Raw genomic sequence first — 10,272 nt, 5'->3', positions numbered from 1 at the left:
AGTCAGTGTTCTTGTCATTATCATTCAGTAATTGAGTTAATATAAATCACTTCCATCTATTTTGGCTCTTACTTCAAATTTCCAAATGAGATTTTCCAGCTCACACAAAGTATACACTGCAGTTGGGGAAGAAATTTCCTCGAACACTTAAACTATTGAAATTGATGAATTTTTTCCCCCGTGGAAAAGATGCTTTGTTTTCTATGTTGTGATTAAATAAGGCTTTGTTATTTTGTTGTAAAGGTTATGCACTATTTTTATTGCTCTATTTATAAACATTCCAATTTTTCCATTAAAATGAAAACTGGGTTGTGTTAATGTATCAGATAAGCTAACTGCATAAAACAGGGCCTTATACAAAATAGATAGCACACTAGCTTCACATTGCCATCCAGGGATGGCTTTGATACAGGACACTGTGTGCTTACACAATTATAGGATGACCTGGAGGTCAAGATCTAGGCTGAGATTCCAGGAATTACATCCACAGTGGCATCTGAGAACTGACCTGCCAAGAAAATAAATACCTCAGCCTGAAACAGAATGATAGTAAACAGCCGGAAAGTTGTGGTTCTGAGAGGTCACCATGGCTACAGCTAGACACCAGTAAGCTCATCTACAGCATTTTATTCAAGGGTCTACTTCCTTAGTCTACAGCAGGGACACTGCAGGAAAATTCTGAACAGTGACGAACTCTGAAGCCTGGCCTCTGGGAATACGATGGTTGGCACCACAGAAATCCAAACACGTCACTAGCTCTCATGGATACTAAAAGCAGAAGCTGCTCTTTGCCCCAATTTCCGTGTCAAGCCTCTTCTGCATCTACTTGTTGAAGCAAGGTCACATGTGTAACATGAACAGAAAGGGGATCATTATGTGTCTAGCATCCAACACATTCCACTAGAAAGTTTAGGAACAATAAAACAAATGTAATATGAAAGTGGTAAAGGTTAGTAAGATGTTTAAGCAGTAATGGTGTGGACGTGGGTGGGAAGATGTGATGGGATGAAGGTTAAACACAGCAAAAATGGATGAGAGGCCTCATGAAAACTACTTCGCAATATAGATATTGAAGAATTTGAAAGGAGTACCCTGAATGGATAGATAATGCTCCCAGAAGCCTCTGGTTATTAACTGAAAATATTTGTGGCAATATTTTCCTATGACTTGTAGGTCAGGGAGGTACAGATACTACCCCCCCAAAACATAGGCTATTGTTGATGTATTTCTTGCCCACCAGAACTAGGTCATTAGAGTTCCTATTACTGAAGACACCATGCACTTTTGCTGAAAATCAAAGAGCACTCAAACTGGAACTGATCCTGAATCTTCTCCTTTCTTGGGTATATTTTGTAATGCTAAGGGGTTCCATAGGCAGGCTTCTAGAGAAGAAAGGTAACCAGTCTTACCCGGCAGTAAATCCTGTATGCTAAAATACTGAGTTGCTAGCAAGATGTGCCCACTTTGCTGTAGTGGCACAAACATTATGTGGTTACTAACCACTTTTTTTTCTTGAATATTTAAAATCGGTGTACACAAGAAAACACATTAACAAGGCAGGGGAAAGACACATGGCTACATTTGTAGATGCTGAAATATACACTTAAATTTTAAACCTACTTGTTTTTAAAATTAAGCCCTATATAGTTCTATAAACTCTGGAATACACTTAAGTAATAAATAAAAAGTATTTCTTAAGTTTAAAATACATTCTGGACTATACTGTAGTGGGGCATACCTTTAAGCCCAAGCACTCGGGAGGCCGAGGCAGGCAGATCTCTATGAATTCAAGGTCAGCCTGGTCAACAAAGCAAGTTCCAGGAGAGCCAGAGCAGTTACAAAGAGAAACTCTGTCTCACAAAGGAAGAGATGGCACAGTTGTTAAGGGAGTTGCAGGTCTTCCTGAAGAGCCAAGCTGTTCCTATCACCAATACTGGCTGGTTCACAATCCCCTGTAATTCATGCCCCAAAGTATCAGACTCCTTCTTATCTATGCAGACACTGTACTCCCACACACTGACTCAAACCTAAACATACATTTAGACACATAATTTTTAACATAAAAATAGAATCCTTTTGTAGTTTAAAATCAAGTTCAGGAAGTCAAAATTGACCATTCTTTATACACTGGTTAGTTCTCTCTTTAGTACTATTCTTAACTTGTTCAAACAATGAGACTTCTATGAATTTTGATTTTAATGAAAACAACTTTCATGTAAATTTTTAATATTTTTACTTGAAATAGAATGACATCACTTCCCACTTTACTCTCCTCCCTCTTTCCCCTCTCAACAACCCTCTCTAGAAGCCCCTCTGCCTTACCTACTCTCAAGTTGATAGGCTCTTTTGTATTATTATTGTATTTGCCCTGTGTATGTTTATGTGTGTGGGGGGGGGAGTGTGGGCACACACACACACACACACACACAGACACATAGACTTCTTTCCAAGTTATTTTATTTCACATTTCCTAGGACAGATTTTTATTTACCATAAATAGAATATCGATTTAATTTTTACTAAATAAATTTCTAATGTAGTCAAGATGATTACATTTTTATTCTTAATCACTTGTGTAATGAATTTCACTGGGCATTTTCTCACAGTGAGCAATCCTTACCTCCTTTCTGCTTATTTTGAGCATGTTCTGTATCCCCCCCATGCCCCGAGTTAAGCCATAGTCTCATTATTTTTACCTATCCCACAGCAGTAGTCTCCTAATTAGTTTTCTGTCATAAATATCTGGCTTCTACAATATATTTATACATTCTTCACACTGAAGAAACATATCTTGCTCTTCTGATAGCCCCACTCTGGTTTCAATGCCCTTCTGTGACTCCATGACCTTCGGAGGGAGATTAGCATGAAGCATTTAATTATCCTCCAAACCGTAATTGCATCAACAACCCTCATTATTATTACCACCAAAATTTATTACACTATTATGTTATAACGAGCTGCTGGAGAGTCCACAAAACTTCTCAAATTCATTTATGTCTTGGGGAGTTTATTCTAGATCAGCATTTCCCATCATATGTTCTTGTGATCACAGGTCCTAAGAGATGATCTGGGAAATAATGGCTTCAGCATCAAAACAACCTATAAAATCCTGCTTGCTCTATTTTGATCTTAAAGTTCTTATTAGATTAAGAGTTAAGGATACTATGAGACACCATATAATAAATACAAAAATAAAAACACTCTTTTAAGGTCTAGAGAGATGGCTTAATGGTTCAGAGTACTTGTTGCTCTTCCAGAAAACATTAGTTTGGTCCCTACCACCCATGGTGGCTCACAAAACTGTCCACAACTCCAGTTCCAGAGAATCTTAGGCCATCTTCTGACTTCCATAGGCACCAGGCCTGCATATGGTACACAGACATGCATATGGCAAAATGCTCATATTTATGAAATAAATCTTTAAAGACCACTCTAACCAGGAAGATAGCCTGTCTCAAAAACAAAACAAAAACAAAAACCCCAAAACCAAAATACAAAAACACCAAATAAACAAAAAGGTCCAGGTTTATTAGTATGATTGGGGGTTGGGGATTGGGTATGAAATTGTCAAAGCCGGACAGAAGAGTAAGCAGTAGCCAAAGAATGCTGAGCTTTGTAAACTCTAGTAACTCATGTGGACTTGATCCTAAAAGCTGTATGGGCTATTAAAGAGCAGAGGTTTGTCTCATTTCCTGCCTAATCTTTAGCATATAAAAGAAAGCTTGTTTACCTCTCTTAGATTTTTCTGAAGTAGGAGCTGAGATCCCAAGGGAGCAGAGATTTAATATACAAAGACTTTGCAGACTCTGAAAATCTTTCTTTGTTTTGTTATTGCATAAAAAATGAAGATATATCATGGAACACAGAGATAAATGCAATGCTAACTTTTTAGCATCTCGTGTATTTCTGAAAGTAATTTTGCTAATTTAAAAGCATAAAAATGTATTAGATCTAATTGGTTTGTTCATAAAATGTTCATGTATTATATATTACATTTTAAAGTATAGTTTACTCAGACAATTACAAATTCACAAGGAAAAAAAATTCTTTAAAGTGTGGTAAATTAAACTGCAAGATGCTAACTGCAAGAAATGTATTTTGAATCCCATCAGTTTATAAGAAACAGGAAATTCATGAAAATAGAAGAAATCACCAATATCAAATCATGACAAAGAAGTTATATTCTCTTGGAATAGTGTCTTCCAGTATAACATCAAAAAGCATTTCTTTCCAGTAAGAGAGCTCAAAAACAAAAAGAGAAAAAAAATTTCATTGTCTTTACAGTGTCAGAATTTGGTTATTATCCACCTCTGAGCCATCATACTCTATAGTTTTTGGTTCATCTGATCCTTTATTTTTTTTCTCTTTTTTTTCTTTATTTTATTCTTTTTAAATTAAAATTTCCGCCTCCTCCCCGTTTCCCATTTCCCTCCCCCTCCTCCCATACATCGCCCCCTCCATCCACTCCCCTCCCCCCTCCCCACTCCTTTCCCCCTCCCCCCACTCCATTCCCCCTCCCTCTAGGTACTGAAGAGCAGTCCAAATTCCCTGCCCTGCTGGAAGTCCAAGGTCCTCCCACTTCTATCTAGGTCCAGGAAGGTGAGCATCCAAACAGGCTAGGCCCCCACAAAGCCAGTTCATGTATTAGGATCGAAATCTAGTGCCATTGTCCTTGGCTTCTCATCAGCCTTCATTGTCCGCCATGTTCAGAGAGTCTAGTTTCATCCCATGCTTATTCAGTCCCAGTCCAGCTGGCCTTGGTGGGCTCCCAATAGATCAATTCCACTGTCACAGTGGGTGGGTGCACCCCTCGTGATCCTGACTTCCTTGCTCATGTTCTCCCTCCTTCTGCTCCTCATTTGGACCTTAAGAGCTCAGTCTGTTGCTCCAAATTGGGTCTCTGTCACTATCTCGATCCATCGCCAGATGAAGGTTCTAAGGTGATATGCAAGATATTCATCAGTATGGCTATAGGATAGGGTCATTTCAGGTTCCCTTTCCTCAGTTGCCCAAGGTACTAGCTGGGGACATCTCCCTGGACACCTGCGAGCCCCTCTAGAGTCAAGTCTCTTGCCAACCCTAAGATGGCTCCCTTAATTAGGACATATATTTCTCTGCTCCCGTTTCCACCCTTCCTATATCCCAACCATCCTATTCCCCCAAGCTCCCCGCATCCTCCCCTTCTCACGTTTCTCACCCCATTTCCCCTTAGCCCCATGCCACCTCACCCGCAAGTTCCCAGCTTTTGCCCGGCAATCTTGTCTACTTCCCCATCCAGGCAGATGACTATACGTTTTTCTTTGGGTTCACCTTTTTATTTAGCTTCTCTAGGATCACAAATTATATGCGCAAAGTCCTTTATTTATGGCTAGAAACCAATTATGAGTGAGGTATCCCAGACCCAAAAAGATGAACATGGGATGTACTGATCCTTTATTTTTAAGACAGAAGAAATTCTTACTTCAGGAAAATTGTTCTAGAGGCAGAAATCTGAGTTGTGGGAGCATAATGCACTCCACAGACACTTTCATTTATACAAAATCTCTAGGGTAGTCTTTAATCTGATGAGATAAGCCAGTGCCACCATAAAGAGGTTTAATCACAGATACACACACACACACACACAGAGAGAGAGAGAGAGAGAGAGAGAGAGAGAGAGAGAGAGAGAGAGAGAGAGAGAGAGAGAGACTGTTTGCTAGGGACTTGGGAGAGAAAAGAAACGCCTGGGTGAGATATTTCACAGAGCAAAAAAGAAAATGCTTTCCAGGAAGATAGAATACTGAGGGCAGATTCATTGGGAGAAGACAATATTAGAGATGAAAACAAAATCTTCCCTGCTCGGAAACCCTGTAGGAAGTCTGTATGCTATTCACTCATCACAACCAGTGGAGCACTGGACAGTGTAGCAAGTAATCACAGTTCAGCAAATGGCCCTTTAGCTGACTACAATTCACTTCTGCAAATCTGGACAGACTTTTTTCTTTATAGTTGTTTTCATAAAGGCAGATGAATACATGGATGCCCTAAATTCCATCTTATCAAAATTAAGCTTGCATTTTATTTTCTCTCTCTCTCTCTCTCTCTCTCTCTCTCTCTCTCTCTCTCTTTCTCTCTCTCTCTATCTCTCTCTCTCTCTCTCTCTCTCTCTCTCTCTCTCTCTCTCTCTCTCTCTCCTCTCTCTCTTTCTCTCTCTCCACATTCAGAGATTTTCCTTCTCACAAATCCAGCTAAGATGCTTTTCCAAAAAGAATGAACTGAACTTACAAGTCTTCTATGGGTCCTATTTGGGTTAAGAAAATATCTGAAGGTTTTTAAAAAGTGTCTAGGGTGGATTTTCTCACACTTCTAACACTGAGATCAATTCTATCAATGATTCAATGATATTTTAGGTCTGTTGCCAAAAACAACTAATAGGAAAATTTATGGTGAAATTATAAACAGCAAAGAACTTCATTTCTTCAAGTTTTCATTTGTCAATAATTATGCAAAAATACGTAATTAAGGCAGACACTGTGGATGATAATACTCAGTTTCCTTCTCAGCCTTCTTTTAGAATATCTCACTCTCTACAGGGTCTGCACAGATGCACTTGCAGCTGCAATTCTCGATATAAACTAGGTCCTATCAACAAAATGCAGTGTTTCAAGAAGGCAAAAGTGTTTTTGAAGGCAAAAGGTGGGTACAGGCTTTTTTTTTTATTAGTTCTTTATAATTCCAGTAGCAACGAGCCACTAATGAGTCCAAAGGCCTAAAAACTGGATAGCTTCAGCCATAGCAGTGGCCAAGTCCCAACCTTTCTGTCTCCAAAAAAAATTAGCTAGTAAAATATGTCATTCTAGAAATAAGTTTCCAATCTGTGTCTCATAATGGTATATATAAGCTCTCTCTCTCTCTCTCTCTCTATATATATATATATATATATATATATATATATATATATATATATACCATGAAATACCCTGAGGAATATTTTACTTATACTGAGCTTTTTTATGATTTCATCAAAATTTCATAACCTTCAGATACATTTAGGCACGTATCTTCCACAAAGATTGCTAGAGTACTTATGTTTGGATCCTTTATGTTTTTATTTTACTTTTTTTTTTTTTTTTTTTTTAAAAACCAAGCCATTTAATTGTGTCTTTGAAGGTAAACAATACATGGACCTGGACCCCAAGCCCTAACAATACTAGAGTTACAGGTCCAAAATGTGGTGTGGCTGAAGAGTTCAGAAGAGTCAGAGCTCAAGTGTTTGGTGACATAGAGTATGTGATCCAAGAATTCCACTTAGCGGTTTCGCCAATTACTGCCAACAGATCCCATGGACCTTCTAAGACAGGAAAACACACTCAGTCCTGGTTTTAAGGATAACAGAATGAAGGGTACCAAAGATTATGCTGTTCTCCTCCCAGCACACCCCCAATACGTGCAGCTGAAGCTGCAGTGTAGGGCTGAGATCGGTCCTTCTGTCCACTCATCTCCACAGAATGCCACAGGCAGAGTGCTTGTCAGGACAGCTTTTTAACAAGCACCGAATGGGAAAAAGAACCCTCTAGTGGCACACCAAGTTAGTTTATAAGATTTTACTTTACAAATAAAAAAAGCTACATGATTTACTTTTTCTCCTTTTTCTCTTCTTTCTTTCCGTCGCCCTTCTCCTTCTCTTTCTCATCCTTCCTTTCCTTCTTACTCTCTTCCTTTTCCTGTCCCTCCTTCTTCTCTGCATCCCGGTTGGCGATCTTGTTGTTGATGAGGTTGTGCAAGGCGACCACAGAGCGGATCAGTGAGGCCAAGTACACCACCACCATCTGGTCATTGGTCTTCAGGTAGAAGGCCTTGACGAACTCCTGCAGGCTGGCGTCCGGCAGCAGGTTGAAGACGTCCTGCAGCTGGTAGATGATCTGGTGGTTGATGGGCAGCTTGCCACTGGCTACTTTCTCCAGGTAGCTCCTGATGTCCAGGAGCTTGGAGTTCAGTCCCTTCAAACCATGGCCCTGGTTTGTGATCCGCTGGGAGAGAGTTCCCACTGTAGTGTCCTTAATGTCTCTCAACAAGTGTTCCACTCCAACTTCCTCAGCTTCCTCTGCTCCAATTTCACTGGTCACATGCTCAAAAGTTTTTGATGTTGGCGTTCTATCGTCATGAACCTCTTCCACTGAAATGTAAGCTTCGGTGGGAAGTCCCAGGTCCTTTGGCTTCACGTCAATAATGACCAGCACAGAGTTGGGGCAGTATCTTTTCATGAGTTCATTGATGGCGATATCATTCTTGTGCAGTTTGGGGCCTGTATGGTACCACGCAACTATTCGTTCTCTGGCATTGACCTTCTTAAACATTCCATACATGTTTTCCAAATAATCATGGTCTAAAAACCAGACAGAATCATCTTTACATCTTCATCGAATGGTACTGCAAAACTATTGGATACATCAAGTACTTTCTTTTGCCAAGACCCCAAAAGCACACCAACGACTCGCTTCTGGTTTCCAACCTTGCCAATTCGGTTGAAATGATCCACCACACTGAGCAGCACCAGGGGGTGGACCACCACCTTCTGCACAGCCAGCTCCGGCATCGCGACACAGCCCGCCCGCCGGCCCGGCACCCTGCGACCCACAAACACCGGCAACCGCAGCTACACAGGCCGCTCCTCCAGGCCCCAGTGCCACCCCTTCCGGTTTGACGACCTTTATTTTACTTTTATATATAAAATATTTGTGAGAGTTTTACCTGAATGTGACTGTACACTTTATGGGTGACTGGTGTCCACAAAGGCCAGAACTGAGCTACATGCAGTTGTGAGCCACCACCTGAGTGCTGGGAATTGAACCCAAGCCCTCTGGAAGAGCAGATCATGCTTGAACTATGGAACCATCATTCTAGTCCAGCTACTCTTAGTGCTGTAGAACATGATGACTGGAAGAACAAATAGCCAGGGCTAGTTCTTTGAAGAAAGGGCAGCAGCTGTTTTGTTTTGGTTCTTTTTTAAAGCCAAATTTGGTTGAAAAATCATGTCTTATCATTAAAATACTATTTCTCAAGTAAGAATTTTAAATGACGACAGGACCCACCTTACATACATAAATACAAGAATAGATTTGGTCATCCTAGTAGCATTTGGAGATGCATATTTTATTTGACAGCATTTGAAAATTCTTTTATCACCTCAAAATAACTCATAAAAGATTTCCAACTCTTAAAAATTGGTCAAACACATTTTCATATGTAAAAGGGCATTTTGTCTTACAAGAAAAAAATCATAAGGAGTATTAATTAAAGAGCTACATTTCCTAGAATTGATTATGTAAAATTTTACATGTTCTACAAAGCTAGACATTATGATGAAAATGAAAATTATGAGGAAACAATAAATTCACTTACATATGAATGTTAATGATATTATTGTGCTAAGTGCCACAGTATTATATCTGTGTGGCTGCTGTTTCTTTCTTCACTTTGCCTGATCAATAACTTTATATGCATATGCAGGTAGATGTTATTTACTTAAATAATTCTAAAGAATGATAAAAGTCTGCACTTGAGTCATTTTGCTTATATCTATTTTCTCTAATCTCAGGACCTCGTACGCATTCATAAAAAAAATAATGAATGTGTAATTGAGATCAGCAAAATCCCATCCTTTCGGATTCTTCCCAAATCTCCCATACATCCCACTAAATCAAACCAATCTCTAAAATAAAGCAACGTCTCTTTTGTGATGCTAGTCTGCTATATTTGTCCTTATTTTCTTCTTTTTATCATGTGAGAAAACAGAAAAATAAACCAGAACATCACTATTAGGAAAAATTACTACCACTATGAGTATCCTATCTTTTTCTAGTCAACTTAGTGCAATCAAGGGACAGATATCAAATGGTCTAATTAGAAGATATTATGTGTAAACACACAAGGAGAAAACTCTGCTTCCTACTCTTGTGAAAATGAAAGGATATTAACCACCAGCTCTCCAAAGCAGCAGAAATTCTTTTGCAGTCTAGATCTATACAGTTTGAAGTGCAATGCATAAAAAATCCAACACTTTTAAATTATATTCAATTTTAACTACAACACTAGAAAAAAATTAAAATAGAAATTATTCAAATATAAATTTGTTTTCTACACAAAACAAATATGTATTTTATAAAAATAAATTGAGGAGAGCCAAGAAAGTGAAATACATGGCACCTGGTGTATATGCAAGATACAATAACATGCAGGTAGCCTTGAACAATAAACAACTAAAAATAACGTGAAAATGAGAACACGTCACCA

At 39.0% G+C, this 10,272-nt stretch overlaps 1 protein-coding gene across 1 annotated transcript; it reads right to left on the bottom strand.

Annotated features, from left to right (window-relative positions):
- Nucleotides 1-7,127: 7,127 nt before the first annotated feature.
- LOC130871636 (26S proteasome non-ATPase regulatory subunit 7-like) lies at nucleotides 7,128-8,671 on the bottom strand. Its single transcript, XM_057765151.1, is given in 2 exon segments — nucleotides 7,128-8,392; nucleotides 8,395-8,671. Coding segments are annotated over 2 exon segments (960 nt in total). The 5' UTR covers nucleotides 8,576-8,671; the 3' UTR covers nucleotides 7,128-7,613.
- Nucleotides 8,672-10,272: the final 1,601 nt, after the last annotated feature.

Source organism: Chionomys nivalis, chromosome 3 (assembly GCF_950005125.1).
Source record: "Chionomys nivalis chromosome 3, mChiNiv1.1, whole genome shotgun sequence".
In the NCBI taxonomy this organism is placed as follows: Eukaryota; Metazoa; Chordata; class Mammalia; order Rodentia; family Cricetidae; genus Chionomys; species Chionomys nivalis.
Note: the sequence above shows the minus strand (reverse complement) of the source record. Positions and strands in the feature narration are given on the sequence as shown.